We start from the raw sequence: 22,902 nt of genomic DNA on the forward strand, positions 1-22,902 counted from the left end.
ATGCGAGCGTCCAACTGTCGCGCCGCAATGCGTGGCATCGACCCGCTCTGAACGCGTTATCGGCCCCACGTTCTACCACGTTCTTTTGATTGACAGCTGAGACTCGCCTTTTAGAAGGCTGATTTATGGTTCCGCGTTGCACCAACGCAGACCTTACAGCGTAGGGTACGCGGCGCGGTCACCGAACGGTGCTCGTCGCCGCGTACCCTACGCTGTAGGCTACGCCGTCGATTTTACGCGGAACCATAAATCAGCCTTTATTCACCCGCCCGTGCGCTCCTGAAAGAAACTCCTAACATTAGCAGACTCCTAAAAGAGTAAAGGGACAAGTAAAAGATGGGTGATTACTTGTAATCTCCCTACGTTTGTACTTTCTAAACAGAAAACAAGCTTATTATTCGGTGGAATAAGTGGGGAAAAAACCGAACAATTAATAACGGCGTGTGATTACGCAATCAAACAGCGAACAGCTGGAGTGACCGGCGTGCGGTGCAAACATGTCAGCATGTCAGATCATTACTGGGATGTGGGGAAAAAGCAGAGGACACGATCAATCCGGCAGGGACAAATTAAGCCCTAATAAGATTAAGATAAGATTCTTATTATATCTTATTATCTTATCAGAACCTTCCAGCCTGGCGATCTCCCTCCAGCAGCTGCCACTTTATTGAAGTTCTTGTATTGAAATGACTGTTTCCTACAGCGCTTTACACTTTTATTTCAACTTTCAACCGGCTTTCAACGCGAGCGACGGGAAGAAAATAGAAGCAGGGCGTGCGACAAAAGTCCAGCTCAAAACGACGCCGCGTCGCTCGCAACCAGTATAGACAGTGCAATAAAAAATAAAGCAATGGAACTGTTTTTGACGCTGACTCTCGCTCGCGTCGCATGCAGTGTGTATATTTGCAATATACTGTGGACATCTGAATAAAAACCTCATAAATAGATTGAATCAAAGCGCTCTCCAGCTCTGCGTAGCCTTTTTCTCCTCAGATGATGCCGAGCACAGAATCTTCTGACGCTCATTTCTGAGCATTGCAGGAGACACATCTGCTGCAACGTGCAGGAAATGTCATTGTGCGTCAAACCGCTGTGGAACAAGTCCTTAATCAATCTTTAAAAAATAATCCTTAATCTGTTGTTTCAGCGCCGCTATGGTTGCCATGGTTACCCGAACTGCAGCATACAGAGCCATTTCCGAGTCACGTAAACCCGACCAATAAAATATTAAAATCAAACTTCCCCTGGAGAGAATTGTCACAGGAATGCCTGTTAAATATCCAGAACTAAGTTCACTCGGTTGTAAATGCCAGCTTCCGGTGCACGAATATGAATAAACGGTTGTTTTTGGTTCGTTTTTTCCTTCCTGTTGACTAGGGATTTCATTTTTCTTATATGAAATAGAAAACGAAAATAAAAGCGTATTTTGAATCTTTGTTAAATCATATTAACACAGAAAAAGAAAAAATGCAGTGTATTCAATATGTGTTTTTTGTTTTAAAAGGAAAATCAAATAAACCAATCGTTTTTTGTTTTTTGATTCCCACTCATGATGGAAAAATCCAATGACCAAAAGATACACGGACCATAAAGAACAGTTGATTTACTAGAATCTATCCACTTTTAGTATGGAAAAAAAATGCTTAAAAATAATCGTTTAAGGGAAATAACTCAGTAAATTGAATCGGAACACGTGAGATCACCAGCCGCCACTAAAGCAGCACTATTACCGGCAACACAGGAAAGAGACAACGTTCACAAAAACATTTATTAACTGAACAAACATTCATCACAATACAAAAGCATACAATATAACCTGAATGCATGTTTGCCAGCCTCGTTTTCTTTCAATTTACAGTTTATGAAAATCAACCAGCAATAATTTTAGCGATGTCAGTAAACTAGAAGAAACAGAACAGCATATTTACACCTGACTCTCGGTCTCTGAATCTAATCTTTTTACAGCTGAGATCAACTGAAAAAAGAGAGTCCTGCAGGATCCCCGGTGATGGGCCCACGGGGGCGGGGGGGTCTGGGCCTGCGGACCGCATGGGTCAGCCGTCGGGGTGAGGGGGGGGATCTAGTCCTCCAGGGCGTAGTTGGGGTCTAGTCCTCCAGGGCGTAGTTGGGGTTCACCACCAGGACCTCCTCCCCGCTGCTCTCCGTCTCCGAGCCCTTCAGCCCGGCCTGGGACAGCTGGATCAGCACGTGGTCCTGCAGACGAGGACGGAGCACAACCGGCTGTTACAGATTCATTTATTTATAAATATATAAATAGGGCTATGGGATCCATTCAAATGTCAAGAGTCTATTCGATTCTTAAGATTCAGAATCCATTATTACACTTTGATTTGATTCCGATCATGACTGTTTCCATGCATCAATAAACCTTTTAAAACCTGAATATTGGCAATAACCTGGTTTTGCACGGCCATGTAAACACCAATAACCCCTTTGAATAACCCGAATTTGCTTTAACCCCTGGGTTACTCCTTTTAAAACCTCAATATTGGGTCATGTAAACGCCAAACAGAATATCCCCATCAAACGGAACAGGAATCTGTTTTCTGCACATGCTCTGTTCACAAGGAATCCTGGTCTTTTGAGTCCAGGAAGTTCTTCTAAACACGGAGAAACCAAGACCAGGAGGAGACTAATCACTTCATAAATGTAATGAAGGATATGAACATTTCTGCATTTGTAGACGGTACAAAGTACCGGGATAGAAGATTTACAAGAAGGTGAGAGAAAAGTTGAAGCAGCATTTGTTTTGAATTTGGATCCAGGAAGAAGAAGCAGAAATGACGGGAATTGCGTCATGATGTTCTCCGTGCGTCGCTGGTTTGATCCAGATATCCTGAATGATTAATTACCATGTAAACGGAATATTTCCAATGTTTCAGTAACCGGAATATTAGTACTAACCCGAATTTTGACTGTATGTAAACGTAGTCACTGATTTGTATTATTAAAACAGTTTTTTGAGCTGTTGCATGAATTATATGACTGTAGTTCTGCAACATATTAATACTAGTATTATATTGAGATTCAACAGCAAGTATTGCAGCTAATGATGCTGTAAGGACCAATCAGCTCCCAGAATGCTGATAGAACTGAAACAGAAACATCGTGGGTCAGAATTACCAAACAGATCCAGGGAGGAAACAGTACGGAAGGGAATTAAGAGTCAGGCAGGAGAAAAATAAAAATATTTTAGAGGAAGATTTTTTTTTCCTTGCGCACTTCGAGAAAAAAGTCGAGATGTCGAGATTAATGTTATTTGATTGATAGTTTTTAAGACATTCAAGGCCTGTTTAAAATATACATGAAATGCCATAATAGGTCCCTTTTAAATAATTATTCACAATTAATGCTTCTCTATGTCCAAAACGAATTTTTCTTGCTGTCCTAACAGCAGCAAACAAGATACTTGCAGTAAGATGGAAACCACCACACACGCTTAACATCTCCCATTGGTATCTGACTTTGATATTATCTATCTGGAAATATCTACAGCCCCAATCCAGAATGCAAAACAACTACATTTATTTTAAATTGGTATATGGCAGCAGATCAAATTAAAGCCAAACTTGAAAGATTTATTTAAAACTGATAGACTACCTTACAGTCCATTTTATTTTTATATATTATGTTTTGCCTTTGTTTTATTTTGTCCTTTTTTTGTTTTTTTATTGTTGTATGATCTTTTTTCCTGTTTTCCTTATTATTAATTGTTTTCATTGAATACTTAAGTCCGAGGGGTGGGTTTGGGAGGGGGTGAAAATATGTGTATGTTTGTTTGACATCATTGTGGATGCCACAGTTTATAATTAAAAAAAATTAAATATAAATAAAAAAATGTGATCACCAAAAAAAGCTGTTTACATGAACTCTGAACTGAAATCAGGGGTCACCTGCCGCTGCTGTGGAATTAATCATAAAACCAGGTCAAAGGTTAAATCAACGAGTTACAACATAATAGTACCAGTGAAGTCAAATAAAATCTGCTCTCATGGGGCGATAAATACCATCCAGTTATTCATAATGTTGTAAAATATGTCCCGTTGTGTTTTTAGTTGGAAGGTCATCTTTTCCATCCTAAAAATATCTAAGGTGATACCAATCCAGTCCTCTAGAGTAGGTGGGGCCGGCGTTAACCATCTCCTGGTAATTGCTTTTTTACTTGCCACTAAGAGAATTTGCAGCAATTTTATCTCTTGCCTACATTCCAAATAATTATCACGACCAAGATATAGTACATCAGAACTCAGAGGAGACTGAATGTTAAACTGAGCTTACTGAAGACGACTAACGGCGGGACGAGGACTTACGTAGTGCACCAGCCGGTGCAGCACCTTCTCGATCAGAGCCTTCCTGCTGATCAGCTCCTCCTCAGACTCGATCTCCGACTCCATCTCCTTCAGGTACCAGTTCACCACCGCGCTCTTCCTCAGCTGCTCCTCCTCCTCGGCTGCAACACGGAAGGGGAGATGGTGATTAGGTCCCGGATACAGGCGAGTTGGGACCTAATCCCGGGGAGACGGGCCGACAAACGGCTCTCACCGTCCTCCACTCTCCGCAGGTGCAGCACCAGCAGGTTGGAGATGCGCTTGTACTCGGCGAAGGACAGGCGGAGGGAGGGCTTGGAGGGGGCGCCGGGCTCGGCGCGGCCGTTCACCCCGTCCACGTGGCCGTTGACCCCGTTGACCCCGCCGTCGTGCCCGTTCACGCCCTCGGCATGACCGTTCAGCCCGTTCACCCCGTTCACGCCGTTGGGAACGTCGTTTACTGGGAACAGACGCAAAGATCAATTTCAATGCAATTTTATTTGTACATCAACCCTTCCCTTTCCCAGGACGCGCCTGCAGCCCCAGGACATGTGGAGCTAGAACGGTCTCAAAAGTGACTAATGCACACGCCGATCCACAAAAGCATAGGACAAGATACACAAATGTATTTTTGATGCACACACAAATACAGGACTGTCTCAGAAAGTTAGAATATTGTGATAAAGTTCTTTATTTATAACAAAAATGTCATACATTCTGGATTAATTACAAATCAACTGAAATATTTCAAGCCTTTTATTATTTTAATATTGCTGATTATGGCTTACAGCTTAAGATTAAGATTCCCAGAATATTCTAATTTTTTGAGATAGGATATTTGAGTTTTCTTAAGCTGTAAGCCATGATCAGCAATATTAAAATAATAAAAGGCTTGCAATATTTCAGTTGATTTGTAATGAATCCAGAATGTATGACATTTTTGTAATTGCATTAAAGAAAATCACAATATTCTAATTTTCTGAGACAGTCCTGTATTTCTGGTGCACACACAAATATAACCTGATTTACAAACGTTTGTGATCTATGGGATGCGCTGCATTTGTGACTTTTGAGAATCTCCTGACGTGACTCGATCCACAAATGCTTTTTTTTTTTTTTTTTTTTTTTTTTTAAACACGGAAGGATCTGCAACCAATCAGATATTCTCCTTTGTTTTAGCTAATCAGAGTGCACCCCACGTGGGGGACGATTTACTCAAACCAATCAGATTAAAGGGGCGGATACACCTGCTGTTTGAGCTGCGTTTGCGTCGTTCGCTTAGAAAAGTGATTAATATTTGGTAGTAGTTTAATAAACCAGCTGGTGGAATAAAGATAAATAAACAAGTTTAATTAATTATTAATTTGTCACTTGTGGGACTGTTCTAGCTCCATAAGGACATGTCTTCACCCCCAGGACGACTGTTACCCTCACCTTCCTCCTCCTCCTCCAGCTCGTCCTCCTGCTCCAGGTTGATGTCGGGCGTCTCCACCCGGATGATGGACTTGTTGAGCAGCCTGAAGGCTTCCTTCACGTGTTTGGGCTGGACCTGCAACCAGAGGGGGGAGGGAGTGTAAAAACCTCCTCTTCAGCCCTGGAGGAGTCAGTGGAGCTGCAGAGCAGTGTGGGGACGCTCAACAGCAGAGCCGGCCAAGTATAAGCGAACTAAGCAGCTGCTTAGGGCCCTGTGACCACTAGGGGGCGCCCAAGAGTTGAAATAAATACAATTATTTTTACATCAATACACATAATGACAAGGTTCTGTTTCTCTAAGTTGAGTGATTTTAATTATAGTTCTAGTTTTTGTAGAAGTTTGTTGTTGTACATTGCTGTTGCAGTTTATTTAAAACCATAAATAAAGTAGATAACGTGTTTATAGTAAATGGTTTATAAATGATCTATTTGATTATTTTGTTTCTTTTAGTAGCCTACACTGTAGATGACACTCAGTATCACTTAGTACTATATCTCTTTAAATATTAAGTGTAAATCAACCCCAGGCTGCTCTTGTAGCTGAATTTGCTCCATTTCAGATTAAAAACCATAGATGGTAAAAACCTGCCAGGCTGACAGTAGGATGATGGAAACATCAATGCTGCAACTGTGCAGCTCTCTGACCTTTGACCTGTTGCTTCTCTGTGTGGCCAGTAGGGGACGTTGCTGACTTTGATCAATATTAATTGAAAGATGTTTCTACAAATTTGTTAATCTGTTGTTCTGCTTCCATGGTCTTAATCCCTGTGGATTACAATCTAACTACAACAAAAAGTTCTTACATCTAGTTTTACAAGTGTATTTGTAATGACAGGGAAGAACATGAAATAAGTTTATAGTGGGTGTGTGAATGATCAATAATCAGTATCATTGGCAGTAAGAGTGATCAATAATCAGTATAATTGGCAGTAACAGAATGATCAATAATCAGTATTATTGGCAGTAATAGTGATCAATAATCAGTATTATTGGCAGTAACAGGTCCTACCTCGTCGCAGCAGTGCATGCGGGCCATGGCCTCGGACAGGCGGATCATGCTCTCCAGCTGCCGCACCGTGATCCTCCAGGCCGACTTGGACACGCCGCCGGAGCCGTCACGCTGACGCAGCCGCTTGTACTGCTCCACGATGAACTCCTCCGACTCCGACGAGATCTGCAACAGTCACGCCGGGACAGAGGTCAGCGCCGGGACAGAGGTCAGCAGGTGCTGCTTCACCTCCTGGCAACAGTGAGGGTGAAGGGAGGGAGGAGCAGACAAACCTTGGGCTTGAACTGGCGGGCGAACAGCAGGTATCTGCGGATCTCGTCCAGGGAGTACAGCCGGTCCACAGACTCCTCCACGCGGGAGTGCAGGTCCACGATCCGCCGGGCGATGGCGTAGTCTGTAACCTGGAGCACAGCGGTGTTACTACTACTACTGTCATTACTACTAGTACTACTACTGTCATTACTACTACTACTGTAACCTGGAGCACAGCGGTGTCAGTGGAAGAGACCGGAGATACTACAGTCATCACTACTACAGTCACGGCGATGGCGTAGTCTGTAACCTGGAGCACAGCGGTGTTACTACTACTACTATCATTACTACTACTACTGTAACCTGAAGCACAGCAGTGTCAGTGGAAAAGGGTGGAGATACTACTACTACTGTCATTACTACTACTACTGTCATGGCAATGGCGTAGTCTGTAACCTGGACGCAAAATGTCTGCTAAATTACTAATGGAGAATTTTTATTAATTAGAGGAAACGGGGAACATGTGTGAAGTTTGAGATCGCTGAACACTGTGACTCTTTTACTGGGTTCTATTTGTAGTTTCACTGTTCTACCACTAGATTGTGTACGCATGGTCAGAGTTGTGCTTGAAATTACACGCGTTCCTACGCACAGGTACATGTTGATAAATTCCATACTTTGCGTTGGAATGTTCTTACACACACTTTACGCACACATCTGTGCGTAAGAACGGTTGATAAATGAAGCCCCAGGATTCCTTGTGAACAGAGCATGAGCAGAAAACTAATTCCTGTTCCGTTTGGTGTTTACATGACTGAATATTCGGGTTTTAAAAGGAGTAACCCAGGGCTCATATTGGGGTTTTTAAAAACCTGAATATGAGCAAATTCGGGTTATTCAAAGAGGTTATTGGTGTTTACATGGCCGTGCAAATTCGGGTTATTGCCAATATTGGGGTTTTAAAAGGGTTATTGATGCATGGAAACACAGTCAGTGTCTGCCCTGCTTTGAGGAACATGAGCCCCCCCCGGACACCAACACACCTCGTTGCAGTCGTCCACCAGGATGAAGAACAGGTCGAAGCGGCTCATGATGGGCGCCGTCAGGTTGATGTTCTGCTTCAGGCTCTTGCTGCGGTCGTAGCGCCCGCTGACCGGGTTGGCGGCGGCCAGGATGGACGTGCGAGCGTTCAGGGTGGCCTGGAGGAGAGAGAGGAGGTTCCCGGGTCATTGCCGGGCCTGGACCCCGTTAGTCCCCCTGGGCGGGCCGACCCGTTACCTTGACGCCGGCCTTGGTGATGCTGATGGTCTGCTGCTCCATGGCCTCATGGATGGCTACCTGGTCCTTCAGGTCCATCTTATCAAACTCATCGATGCAGCACACGCCCTGGAAGCAGCAGCAGGATTACAACCATAGACCTAGAGGAGGATTCTACACTCACTCTCCTTCATTTAATTTTTAAACATCTTGAAGGAAGCGGGTGTCACGCCCAGCTTTAATTCACTGATTTTTCCTCTGCTATTAACGCAGAGGCTTTTAGAAATCTTGTGGGCTGGATTTTAAACTTTTTAACAAACAGGACACAGAGAGTCAGAGTTAATGGGGTTTTTTATCTGACAGAATGTTCCTCCACAGGCTCACCACAAGGGTGCGTGCTCTCACCCTTGTTATTCATCTTATACACTACAGGACCGACTCAGAAATAAGTATATATAATTGTGATTTTCTGTAATGCAATTAAAAACTAAAACGTCATACATTCTGGATTCATTACAAATCAACTGAAATATTGCAAGCCTTTTATTATTTTAATATTGCTGATCATGGTTTACAGTTTAAGAAAACTCAAATATCCTATCTAAAAAAATTAGAATATTCTGGGAATCTTAAGCTGTAAACCATAATCAGCAATATTAAATAAAAGGTTTGCAATATTTCAGTTGATTTGTAATGAATCCAGAATGTATGACATTTTTTTTTTTTTTTTTTATAAATTGCATTACAGAAAATAAAGAACTTTATCACAATATTCTAATTTTCTGACAGTCCTGTAGGATAGGCTTTTATAATCAGTTTGCTTCAGTCTATGCCTTTTCAGTCATTGTTCAACACATGATTATTGGTTTTGTGTGGAATGTTAATGCAATGTTTTTTTCGTGTTGTTGTGTTGTCATGACTGAATAAACTTCATTCATTCATTCATTAAGGGGTCTCCCCGGCAGCACTCACGTTGTCTGCCAGCATCAGGGCTCCGGCCTCGATGACGAACTCGTGCGACTCCTCGTCCCGGACCACGGCGGCCGTGAGCCCGGCGGCGCTGCTGGCCTTCCCGCTGGTGTAGACGGCCCTGGGGCTGAACTCCTCCACGTGCCTGGGGACGCACATACCGTCACTTAGGGGGGGAACGGTACACTAACCTCACGGTACCATACACCATACTGAGGTCACGATAACGACACGATATTATAGCAGTATTCTTTTAACAACCTTGAATGAGGAACTATTGACTGGAAAAAAAATGTCTTTTATTTGAAAGACACTAAATACAAAACAATGCTGTACGTTTGTCCTATTGTTCCAGTTTGTAATGCTTTATAACTGTTTAAGTTTTAAAGAGAAAGCCAGGCCAACCATTTTCCACAAACTGAACTAAAAGTAAATGTCAGGTTTGCATTATGATCTTCAGTTTCATACAAGTACAAATATTTAGACACAAACTGAATAGTTTCTCTCATGTATGATTTGACTTTTTTATTTTCCAGAAATTTAACAACTAAAATTAAATAAATAAATAAAAGTAAATAAATACATACAATTTTACATCATAAAAAGATTGATTCATGCTCACCTTATAAGTGTAAGAGGAGATTTATTTTTGTTAAGAAGGTTATTTTGGTAATTCAGGGCTCATTATTTTATAAATCTATTCTTTATATTCTGATGTAAATCAGGGACTATAATGACACTAGTCAGTTTATCTGTAGTGATTAGTCTGTTTTAGATTGGGCGGAGTGATACGCCACAGTACGGCACTAGGTGCTGTGTTGATGTTCTAAAATCCTACACTGTTGAGGGACATTAAAGTACACTGGAACTCAGCAGAACTTGTCCCCGTGTTTATCCTACTCACCACCCCAAAAAGGTTTAATTTAATAAGGTAAGGCTTAACTCTACACCAGCCTTACATCAGTAAAAGTTCAGAGCTCAAAACCCTGCAAGAGTCCCGTGATCGGGACCAAAACGGTACTAGTTTCTTCTGAGAGGAGGAAGATTTTGGTCCACGGGTCGAGCCGTGGTCAGCACAAATATGCTGCACATTACTTTTCAACACAATAGGTTAATTGATAATTAATTATTAATAATCCAATATCACGATACACTTTGCCACCTCCACGACACGTATCGTGCCGTTTTTGTATCGTGAAATTTCGTGGCACGATACATTGTTACACCCCTACGGTCACTACAGGCTGCAGCCATCAGCGGTGGCGGGAACACGGTGTCTGCTCACTTGAGGAACTGGCTCTTGGCCGTGCTGGGGTCTCCCACGATGCAGACGTTGACGTCTCCTCTCAGGGACGTCCTCTCCATGGTGGTCTTGGGGACGCCGCCAAACAGCATGAGCAGGATGCCACGCTTCACCTCGTCGTTACCTGCAGCAGTCAGTCAGACGGTTAGCAGACGGTTAGCAGAGAGCCCTGCAGGGGAGGGTGGTTGGGGGGTGGTGTGGGGAGCTGACCGTGGATGGTGGGGAACAGGCTGGTGCACAGGTTGTGGTACAGGTTCTTGTCCTGGCTCATCTCAAACACCTTCTCCCACTCCTTCTCCGTCATCTGGCTCTTGATGCTCTCGGCCGTCTGCTCCTCGTCACGCAGCTCTTTACCTCCGAACTGGAACGAGAACAGAGTTTGGTCGACCACCACCTTGCTGACGTCCTGGCCTGCCCCCTCTCCTTTCTCTGTTCTTCATTCTCTCCGTCTGTTCTCTCTTTTCCTGCTCTGCCCAGCTGGTCTTCAGCAGGAGATCCCCCTTATGATCCAGGTCCTGGTCCAGGTTTCTTCCCTCTTAAAAGGGGAGTTTTTTCTTGCCATAGTTTATGTAATAATTGCTCGGGGGTTTATGTTCTGTCTCTGGAAAGATCCTAGAGACAACCTTTGTTGTAATAGACGCTATATAAATAAAATTGGACATACAGGACTGTCTCAGAAAAGTAGAATATTGTGATTTTCTGTAATGCAATTAAAAAAAAAAAAAAAATGTCATACATTCTGGATTCATTACAAATCAACTGAAATATTGCAAGCCTTTTATTATTTTAATATTGCTGATCATGGCTTACAGCTTAAGAAAACTCAAATATCCTATCTCAAAATATTAGAATATTCTGGGAATCTTAATCTTAAACTGTAAACCATAATCAGCAATATTAAAATAATAAAAGGCTTGTAATATTTCAGTTGATTTGTAATGAATCCAGAATGTATGACATTTTTATTTTTTTATTTTTTTTTTTTAAATTGCATTACAGAAAATAAAGAACGTTATCACAATATTCTAATTTTCTGAGACAGTCCTGTATGTGGATGATCTAGTCAATGGATGGATCTTATTAATGATTATAGACCTCTATAAAGAGTTAAAAAAGTGAAAGTTATCGGCCAAAACAATGGAATTGAACATTAAGTGTAACCCGGCAGAGCCGAGCAGCCGTACCCGTGGGTTGGTGGGGGCCACGTTGCAGGCCAGGAAGGCCAGCCTGTAGGACAGCTCCCGGACCCCCAGGGCCTTCAGGCCCCTCAGCCCCTCCGCCTCGAAGCCCTGCCGGCCCCCGCCCAGCCGGGTGGAGGTCTCCGCCCGCACGCCTGGGGAGGAGAGACGCAGGTGGTCGTGAGGATCAGGACCCGTTTACACGGAAACAAAGCTCAAAGTCTCCAAAAACCATCATTCCTGAAAACTTGTAAACACTTGTAAACAGCAGTTAGACATTTAGGCTTCAGAACGTCACATTATGAGACAGAAACGTCACCAGCGTCATGAGTGCAACCTGTGTTTACAATTTGTTTGTAACCGTCAATATTTTCTAGTATTTTACCTGTTTTTATATATATATATATATATATATATATATAATTTATTAACATACAGTGCAAACAGTGACAAAAGACATCAGTTACAATGATATGTATCTAGGTGCGTGTGTGTGTGCGCGCAAATATGATGAAAGTAGATACATAAATTAAGAATGTTAATTCCAGAATAAATAAGTAAACAAATAATTATCATATAGAGTGGTGTAGCACAATATAATATAAATATAGCATAATAATATAGTAATATTACAACATAACAAAATGATATCACCATACTATTATATATAACAATATAATAATACTATAGTTTAACATCCCATGAGATTTCATAACTTAATATAATAATACACTATGAAACAATATATCATGATAATGCCAGGAATAATTATTAGAGTTAGAATTGGTAATTTATATATTGCAATGTTTTATATTCTAACATCACACACTTAAAAGTAACTCCACTTCTCTGTCACTCCAAACCAAAGACTCTGGTTCATGTTGGAAGTAACTGGAAGTTACTCGTGTCATTTGTTGATGTTTTTTTCCAGGATTCTGATTGGCTAGCATGACTGTATCTTCTTGTTACACTGCCCCCTGTAGGTTTGGCTGCTCATAGCACCTTAACAGATATTTATGCAGGTTCCTGGAAATTATGGGATTTTTCAAAACGTAGGAGCGGGAAATGTCAGTTTTTCTGTAAACAGCTATGTGTAAACCCGGGATCAGACAGCAGCAGCAGCAGCAGCAGCAGCAGCAGCAGCAGCAGCAGCAGCAGTAAGCGGGCGCGGCGGCGGGAGAGCAACCATACCGGGAGTGCTGAGCTGGGACACGTCGGGCACCACGATGAGGGAGCCCGTGAAGTCGCAGCGGTCCCCGGCCTGCGCCGTCTCCACGGCCTCCGCCCTCAGCACCACCTCCAGGGAGCGGGGGATGGAGCCGCGCGGCAGCTCCGCCTGCGTCTCCTGGATACGCACCTGCGGGCAGAGACGGGTGAGGAACCCGGGGTCAGGAACCTCCGGGGTCAGACCTCCGGGCCGGCGGCCCCCCCCAGCCCACCCAACCCAACCAGCCAGCAGGCCGTACCTTCTGGAAGTCGATGAACTTGGACTTGTGCGTGTCCAGGTGGAAGCGGGAGCGGTTGTTGCAGACGGGGTTCCTGCAGATGGTCGGGGGGGAGTACTTGAACTGCTGGGGGACGTCTTTGATCACCGCCTGGCAGTCCATGCACTGGAAGGTTCCGCTCACCTGAGAACACACAGCAGACGCTAAACCATCAGGACCAGGGGCCTCATGTACAAAACCTGCGCCGCACAAAAAACATGCGTACGCCACTTTCTACGCTCACGGTAGGATATACATGAATACAAACAAGAAAAGCAGAGCGTAATGATGCACTAACGCTGCCCATAAACATTCACAAACCCTTATGATCATAATTAAACCACAACTCTTCACGGAACGCAACGCAAAGCAAAGAACAACAATACCCATAATGCAATGCAGCTTAAATCAGAAGAAATGCCTCCAAATAAATGATTTTTTCCAGCCTCAACTTTTGACAGGACTATCTCCAGCTCACGGCTGATGGTTTCTTTTAATTTTATTTGTTTTACCTGTTTTTGCAAATTTCTTGTTAAAATGAGCAGTTTTTAATGGATAATTATGTTCCTTATCATATTCAAACATATGTATTTGAGGGAGGAGACAGGGAGGAGTGTCGTGCTCAAATCCACGCTGATTGGGATGTTCAAAGGAACCTGCGTGGATTTGGTCGTATGCAGTTTTGTACATATGAATTTCTTTTAGCGTACGCAAGAATTCCACGCACGGATTCACGTTGAAATCCACGCACTCTTAGTACATGAGGCCCCGGGTGAGGGACCAGGTGGACTATCAACGGGTATAAAAAAATACTGTAATAAACTGTACGGATATATTGTAATTCATTGACACCAAATTTCATAGTGTAACTATTATTACTGGGCTTTTGTTTGCTTCTTCGCACCCGCCATATAATATATGATGGTGTAACAGATGTATTACTGCACTGTGTGTGTGTGTGTGTGTGTGTGTGTGTGTGTGTGTGTGTGTGTATTGATTGTATGATAATAGGGTTATAGTCATGACAAGCTCAGGTTTAGCCTACACCTTTTTTGGTCACATCGTTTTGAGCCATCTCTGTAGTTCCTCTCTGGTTTTGCTGTTTTCCCCATGTGTGCTGGATGATGATGATGGTTGCACCCATGTAACATTGTTTTTTGGATGACCAAAATAAACAAAAAAGAAAGAAAGAAAAAAATAAAAAGGTGTAGGGTGTCAGCGTCTCGTAGTCTCACCAGCTCCGGGTGGACCGGGTGCGTCCTCACCACCTGGCCGCTGATCTTCACCAGGGTCCCCACACGCATGGAGGACAGCTCTCGGATCCTGCAGAGATTCAGAGGACATTAGTGCCCCCCGGGGCCCCCGACCCGCAGCAGCACCAACACCACAGACATGTCCAGCTCCTCTCACTTGTGTCTGGTGGGCAGGTCCTCGATGGCCACGTAGAACTCTTTGGTCAGGGGGATGTTCCCATGATCCCTGGCAAAGTTACGCACCGCCCGGCAGAGGTGGGGGTACACCCTGAAACCAGACCCCCCCCAGGTTAGTGCTGCTCAGTTGAAAAGACGAAAAGAAAACTGACAAATGTGCGCGCGTTAAGCCTGATTTATGGTTCCGCGTTAAATCGACGGCGTAGCCTACGGCGTAGGGTACGCGGCGACGCGCACCGTACGTTCGCGTCCCCGCGTATCCTACCCCGTAAACACTGCGTTGGTGCAAAGCGGAACCATAAACCACCCAGTGTCCGTCACTCATCTGCTTCCAGCAGTTTCCTGCACCAGCAAGACGCTGCTCTCTGCTGCTCCGTTAACACAAAGTAACCATGGATATTCAGAAGTGGTTCAAGCACAACCACGCCAGCAAGTTTATATTTATAGTTATATTTATTTTTCTATGTGTTATTTTCTGTTGCTAGATTGTCTGATGGGTGAGGTAGCCCAGACTAAATGTAGCATTTTCTTTTTTCTGCAGCGATATTGCTGCAAAAATGCACTTGAAAGACACTTTAAATATTATTGTTTGACTGGTATCATTCCACTTGAAATGATTGTCATGTTTAGTGATGGTTTTGAGCCGTTTAGATAAAATTAGTTTGAATGTCTATGTTTTATTTTCAGGGTAAGAAACATCTGTTGCTAGATTGTCTGATGGGTGAGGTAGCCCGGACTAAATGTAGCATCTTCTTTGTTCTGCAGCAATATTGCTGCAATAAAGCATTTGAAAGACACTTTAAATATTCTTGTTTTGCTATTATTATTCCGCTTGAAATTATGGGAAAATGCATAATTTAGTGTTGAATAAGGTGCCAGGCATGTGCCCCCCCTCTGATCTGAGATGCAGCCTAGTCAACATTTTCTAGAACCGGCCCTGCAGCAGCAGCGAGGCTCCGGCCGGGCCGGGCCGGGCGGCTCACCTGTAGTACTCCTCCTGGATGGTGGTGGCCAGCTCCTGGTTGAAGCCCTCCAGGTCCACGAAGCTCACCAGCAGCGTGTTCCTCTCGGGGCGGATCAGCTCCTCGGCCTCCCGGACGTACTTCACCTCCCCGTCTACGCTCTGAAATCTGCAGAGGGGAAACATAAAACAACACCATCAATAATCAGCATCAGCACCACCATTGACACAGTTCAGTCCCAGCGTGGACAGACACGTGTCGTCGTGCGTAGGGTTGTCAACCCCCTGAATAATAAATAAGGGACCCCTCAACTGCAGGACCGGCCAACCCGGTTGTCTTCACCTTTCCTGGCGCTGTGAATTATTTTTAGCCCCTTTTTTTGTGAGTGAAATGATTTTTTTTTTTAACTATTTGACTCAAACCTGAATTGAATTACAGGAATGTCTCAGAAAATTAGAATATTGTGATAAAGTTCTTTATTTTCTGTAATGCAATTAAAAAAAAAAAAAAAATGTCATACATTCTGGATTCATTACAAATCAACTGAAATATTGCAAGCCTTTTATTATTTTAATATAGCTGATTATGGCTTACAGTTTAAGATTCCCAGAATATTCAAATTTTTTGAGATAGGATATTTGAGTTTTCTTAAGCTGTAAGCCATGATCAGCAATATTAAAATAATAAAAGGCTTGCAATATTTCAGTTGATTTGTAATGAATCCAGAATGTATGACATTTTTGCATTACAGAAAATAAAGGACTTTATCACAATATTCTAATTTTCTGAGACAGTCCTGTATATGTATATTTTTGAATGACATGAACACATGGAAAACAAATTATTATACAGCAATTCACTTTAATACAAAATAACAAAATGAATTGAATAAAATAAGTATCTTTCTTAAACAGAAACCTGCCCTGCTTAACTTAAAATTGTATAAATTAATATAAAACAACTGAAAGAAAGCAGAACATCCATTCTGTAATAGTGCACATTTTTAGTGCAATAACAAAAGTGCAAACAGAAAGTCTGTAGAAAACTTGTAAACATATTTGAGCTTCAAAGGCCATGACTGTAGCTACAGTTGGAGTAAAACAGAACAAAATAACTTATGAACTCAACAGCTCAATGACATTTTCCATTGGCATTTTATGACTATTTTCTGACTCTCACAGTAATACGGGACAAAGTGTGTCCCTTTTCAGCTCCATACGGGACTTTAGTTTATAAATACGGGACTATTCAGTTTTCCAGGGACGGGTGATCAGCCCGGGTCGTGCCCCATCGGGCCGCATGTGTTCGACTTACTCCTCCAAGAAAGCCTGGAACAACTTCTGGCATTTCTCCGCCAGCTCGTCCTTCACCGGGGCGCCCGCCTGCTCCGCGGCTGCTGTAGCGACGTCCATGATCCTCGCGCTCAAGCTGCAGGTAAAAGAGCCGAAAAAAACTAACTCAAACTCGAGCTGATGTCCGGACACAGAAAACTCTCCCGAAGTTGCACACGCGCTCCCTTCGTCACAACAGACTGCAGTTTGGCGCGAAAAGACAGGTCACGTGACGTTTGGCGCGCCGCTCTTGACCAATCAACTACTTTCTAAGCAGATACTTCCGATGCGCAGCCAATCAGAGGTGAAACGTCAGTCTTTCCCGCGCTACGGCTCCCGATTTAGACCAATAAGGTTTAAGGCGGTTTGAAAAGACTGTAAAAAAGACACTCAAGCTTTCTGTGAAAAACACGTAAAAAATATGTACTTTTTCATCAGCCTGGTTTTGCCGAGCAGTTCATTTGCACCGTATTAACTGGCTTAAATATGCCCCATCACCTCTCAAACAGTTAATCCCGCCAGTTTTACAAGCCTGCTTAACCCCCGTATTCAGTATTATAAGTTATTGATAATTATATAACCAACTAATAATATAATTTATAACCAACCTAGTCACTGATCAAAAAGTAAAAATACGTTGAATACAGTCAAATAATTCCATTTGTTAGACACTGACAGAGCTTTTTTTTTCAAGATCAGGTGTTCTGTCAATTTCTGCTACCTGCCGAAAAATGCTACTTTGTGGTTCTGCGCATGCGCATAGTCGATTTTCAAAATTTGATTGCCACACTAAATTGATAATATGGGATGTTGAGTATTTGATCCTTCAAAATACACTACCCATGACATTAATTGCATTACACTTTGTGAACATTATACGATAAAGAGAAAAAAACAATTCTATCACTTTATTTGATATTCATTCAGTCATTGGCCTTTATTTAGCCAGGCAGGTCATTAAGAACATTTTTATTTACAATGACAGCCTGGAAAGCGACAAGGACCACTTGGGGGGAAAGGAAGTGTAAAGTGTAAAGTAAAACAAAGTAAAATTGTAGCTCTACAAAGGTAGAAAACCATTAGGAAGCATTTTTTGGCAAAGCAGCAGAAATTGGCAGAACACCGGCCCAAGGCATAAGTGAACTAAGCGGCTGCTTAGGGCCCCGTGACCACTAGGGGGCCCCCAAGAGTTAAAAAATAAAATAAAAAGCAAAAATTATTTTTTTATGTGTGAGTGATGATTCATACATTATCAAAGGTTTGTTATTGTACAAAAACACAATCATTATTTAGATTATATAATTATTTAGATTTTTTCTCCCTAATTTTACCAAAGCTTTTGTACATTTTTACATACTTTTCAGAACTAATTATTTAACTTAATATTTGATTTTTAAACAATTTACCTTGTTTCTGGTACCTCTGTTCATTTACATCATTATTTAAATATTTGTTTGATTTTATTTGTTTATTCTATTTAATAATGTCTGTTTTTGTACATTTTAATTTATTCTTATATGGAGAACATATTGACGAGGTTCTGTTTATCTAAGTTGAGTGATTTTAATTATAGTTCTAGTTTTTGTAGTACTTTGTTGTTGCACTTAATTGTTTTGCACATTGTTGTTGCAGTTTATTTAAAACCAAAAATACATTAGATAACGTGTTTACAGGGAATGGTTTATAAATGATCTATTGGATTATTTTGTTTCTTTTAGTAGCCTACACTGTAGATGACACTCAGTATCACACTTAGTACTATATCACTTTAAATATTAAGTGTAAATCAATCCCAGGCCGCTCTTGTAGCTGAATTTGCTCCATTTCAGATTAAAAACCATAGATGGTAAAAACCTGCCAGGCTGACAGTAGGATGATGAAACAACTCTGCTGCAACTGTGCAGCTCTCTGACCTTTGACCTGTTGCTTCTCTGTGTGGCCAGTAGGGGCAGTTGCTGACTTTGTAAAATATTAAAGAAAGATTTTTCTGCAAGTTTGTTAATCTGTTGTTCTGTTTCCATGATCTTAATCACTGTGGATTACAATCTAACTACAACAAAACGTTCTTACATCTAGTTTTACAAGTGTATTTGTAATGACAGGGAAGAACATGAAATAAGTTTATAGTAGGTGTGTGAATGATCAATAATCAGTATTATTGGCAGTAATAGAATGATCAATAATCAGTATTATTGGCAGTAATAGAATGATCAATAATCAGTATTATTGGCAGTAATAGAGGGCCCCAAAATCAAATGTTGCTTAGGGCTCCATGCAGGCTTGTGCCGGCCCTGCCCGCCAGTTTTACAAACCTGTTTAACCCCCATATTCAGTATTATAACCAACCTAGTCACTGATCAAAAAGTAAAAATGCGTTGAATACATTTGTTAGACACTGACAGAGCTTTGTTTTAATATGACGTTGTCTGTATACACCACTTAACTGGATTTGAGATCATTCTGTCCATTTCCTTGTTGCCTCCAGACAAATGAAGCAGTCTGGAGTTGATAATAGACAATGAAAACCTCATGTGAATCTACATGAGAGGCAGCGAACAACCAAACAGCTAAGACCTTAGCTGGGACCGTGTCAGGAGTTCACTCCACTCCTACAAAGGTATAAATCGTTGGTTGTCTTAACAACATCCAATCCAATCCACTTTATTTATATAGCACATTTTAAAAAACAACAAGGTTACCAAAGTGCTGCACAATGAGTAAAGCAAGACATAATAAAATAGTAAAAACTAAAAACAGAGTAAAGTAGATAAGAGCACATAAAAGCACGAAATAAAAACACACCAGACAGACAACAACCAGTGATTCAGAAACATAAAACACAGGACAGAGACCACACAACTCTCATGCTGGATTAAAGGCCAAAGAATAAAAATACGTTTTAAGACGAGTGTGGGAGTAATTTTGATGTGGGGAGGAAGCTCGTTCCAGAGTTTAGGGGCTATTGCTGAAAAAGCTCGGTCAGTCGCCCCTGGTTTTTTGCCTGGATTTGGCAACGACAAGACGTGACTGAGCAGAAACCTCAAAGACCTGGAGGGAGGTAAACCTGCAGGAGGTCTGAGATGTATTAAGACATAAGAAAGCCTGGAGGATCACCGATGACAGCTACAGTGGATTATCATAGGGTTGTTTCCTCCACAGCATCATCAGAAGTCACGGGTACATCATTATGAGAAGAACCAGAGGAGCCCGTCATGAACGTAACCGGCGTTTACCACGAAGGATTCCAAACATGGCGCAGGCAGGACCACGTTCACAGTGCAGATGCATCATGAGTCTAAACATAGCGTGAAAGCAAATCCCACTGCTGCAGAGCTGAGCATTGTAAAGTAGAGTTTTACTCAGCACTAGGGGTGGGCAAAAATATCGATATGGCAATATATCGCGATACTTTTCCAGCTGATTCAATATCGATATTAAAAATTTGAATATTGATTTGTTTTTTTTCTTTTCTTTTTTTTAAAATATTTTTTATCCCCGATTTCTTTCCCATTCTATCCCCCAGTGCTCCTACCTAAGTGACAGTCCTGGGCATTGCCACTCTCTACCAACCCTGGGAGGGCCCTGCACTAAGCTCAGGTTTTATTTCATTTTATAACTTATTTTTTATATAACACAATTGCCTGTCCTTTTAAAAATGAAAAATAATTGACAGAGGTTTATTTATTTATGGATTTATATCTATACTGACTGATCACTGTGCCTGTCCTTGGTTTTAGTTCCATCTTTCTTGTGTTTATTATCATTTGCCACATAATTAAAGCAACCTCATACTAAATTTAATGTTAATTTCATATGATGTAAATAATGTGAAAAACATATACAAATATGTTGTAACTTTAGCTTGTATTGTTATAATAAAACATTGTTTTGACTCGGTTTGTCCCATGAATTGTATGAACGTGCAACTTGGATTTTAAGATCCATCACTATCATCTGATGTACATATATACAACTTGGATTTTAAGATGTGTAATGCATTTTTAAATTTTTCGGTGAACTATGTAGAATATAATAATCGGGATATCGCATAATTGGGATATCGCAATGTGTATCGTATCGTGGCTCAAGTATCGTGATGCGTATCGTATCGTGAGGTCCTTCCCAATACCCACCCCTAGTCAGCACAGATTTAAATACTTTAGTATAGCTGTTTTGTTTAGTATAACAACCTTTTATAGGAGTAACTTGGCTCCCATTCTCTTTGTGTGGTTGAACATAGTTATAGAATGGAAATATACTCATTAATGATCGTTGTTGTTTAAAACAACTGTATGACCTTTGTTAGTTTGTAGCATATAAAACGCTTTATGTACAATTTATCAATATATAACGTGTAATCAGAGCTGGTAGAGTAGCCAAAAATTGTACTCAAGTAGAAGTACTGTTACTTCAGAATAATATGACTCAGTAGAAGTAAAAAGTAGTCATCCAAATAATTACTTGAGTAAAAGTAAAAAAGTACTTGGTAAAAAAAGTTCTCAAGTACTGAGTAACTGTTGAGTAACGTCTGATTTATTTTTTTAACACAACCATTCAAACAGACAAAAGTACAAAATAATCATCTTCAGGCAAATCAATAAAATAAATAAAATAATAAAATAAATTAAAATTAATAAAAAAAATAAAAAATAACTTAAATTAAAATAAGCTAAAAGTAAATTCAAGGACTTTAATAAATAATAAAATAACAGAATTAAAAAATAAATTAAGCACAAGTAGCACAAAATTTCAAGCCTTTGTACTTTTCTTTTTTAACCAGGCAGAACTAGAACAAACATGAACTCATAGAAACTCTGTGTGTGTTTGAGTCTGTGTAAATGTGACAAAACATGCAAAAACTAACATTTTTCCCAAAGAATCACCCAGTGATGTCATGAGATTGACGCGTACGTGGATAAAAGGGATAAAAGAAAAGTAACAGCTCAACGTAGCCTAATGTAGCGGAGTAAGAGGAACAGTTTCTTCTTCACAAATCTACTCAAGTAAAAGTAAAAAGTATAGTGATTCAAAACTACTCCTAAAAGTACAACATTTCCCCAAACTTACTCAAGTAAATGTAACAGAGTAAATGTAACTCGTTACTAAACACCTCTGCGTCTAATTGCAGTTTCCGGCATTGGCCACTGGGGGGCAGCAAACACCAGAGACACGCAAAGATAATTCTGGCTAAGTCTGCTCATAAAAAGGTTTCTGTTACTGTAGTTGTAGATCCAGAGCATATAGCTGCCTGCTCTGTAACACTGACTCCTCCGTTTACTTCTGTTAGGAATACTTTAATTTTAGCCTTTGCAGGAGTTGCAGAGAACTGGGAGATCGATTAAAAAGGCCCAAGCATCATCTGTGTGTTATGACCAGGCTCACACTCTTAAGCAGGCAACGCCTGTATCATACGGAGGTATCACGCAGGCTCACTTTAGTGTAGCTCTTAATAACCTGAAGTAGTTCCCTTATCTCAACCAAACAGCGACAGAGAGGAGACAGCCAAGAGCGGTCAGTTGAGTACGAGACCAAATCCACAATGTTTGGAGCAAAAGAAGATGAAGAAATCCACAATGTTTGGAGCGAAATAGATGAAGAAATCCACAATGTTTGGAGCGAAATAGATGAAGAGAGCCGAGTGATTGGGACCAATCAAGGCTCCAACGAAGGGAGGGATAAGTCTAAACCAGGGTTCCTCCCCGGTTTAGACAATTATATTGTAATCATTTATCTAATATTTGCATTTTTGTCAGTACAAAACTAAGATGCATATTCTGTTCACTGGTCTTTCTGGGAGGTTTCTGCCGAACAGGAAAGGTCAGTGTATAACTTTGAATGGAAAAGGTTGTTTGTCTTTATTTCTAACTAAGTGTCTTCTTTGTCGTATCAACGAGCACGCAGGTTAAAACCAGCTAACACGTCCGTG

The 22,902-nt window shown here is 41.4% G+C and overlaps 1 protein-coding gene across 1 annotated transcript; it reads right to left on the reverse strand.

The window, feature by feature from the left end:
* Positions 1–1,754: 1,754 nt before the first annotated feature.
* On the reverse strand, positions 1,755–17,157 carry mcm6 (minichromosome maintenance complex component 6). Its single transcript, XM_061733013.1, has 18 exons — positions 16,960–17,157; positions 15,667–15,813; positions 14,664–14,774; positions 14,489–14,576; positions 13,236–13,397; positions 12,961–13,126; positions 11,776–11,924; positions 10,802–10,952; positions 10,574–10,715; positions 9,292–9,433; positions 8,341–8,448; positions 8,106–8,261; positions 7,083–7,211; positions 6,811–6,975; positions 5,763–5,877; positions 4,564–4,788; positions 4,332–4,471; positions 1,755–2,214 (listed from the first exon to the last, which is right to left on the reverse strand). The coding sequence occupies exons 1-18, from the start codon at positions 17,055–17,057 to the stop codon at positions 2,107–2,109; spliced, it is 2,502 nt and encodes an 833-aa protein (XP_061588997.1). The 5' UTR covers positions 17,058–17,157; the 3' UTR covers positions 1,755–2,106.
* Positions 17,158–22,902: the final 5,745 nt, after the last annotated feature.

The sequence above is a fragment of the Cololabis saira genome, chromosome 10 (genome assembly GCF_033807715.1).
Source record: "Cololabis saira isolate AMF1-May2022 chromosome 10, fColSai1.1, whole genome shotgun sequence".
In the NCBI taxonomy this organism is placed as follows: Eukaryota; Metazoa; Chordata; class Actinopteri; order Beloniformes; family Belonidae; genus Cololabis; species Cololabis saira.

What these genes read in the sequence shown, in the direction of transcription:
- mcm6 (XM_061733013.1), bottom strand. Translation starts at nt 17,057, where the DNA reads ATGGACGTCGCTACAGCAGCCGCGGAGCAGGCGGGCGCCCCGGTGAAG. An exon ending in CCCGCCAGTTCAAGCCCAAG is followed by an intron (nt 6,976 to 7,082) that starts GTTTGTCTGCTC and finishes TGACTGTTGCAG; the next exon opens with ATCTCGTCGGAGTCGGAGGA. An exon ending in GCATGCACTGCTGCGACGAG is followed by an intron (nt 5,878 to 6,810) that starts GTAGGACCTGTT and finishes CTCTGGTTGCAG; the next exon opens with GTCCAGCCCAAACACGTGAA.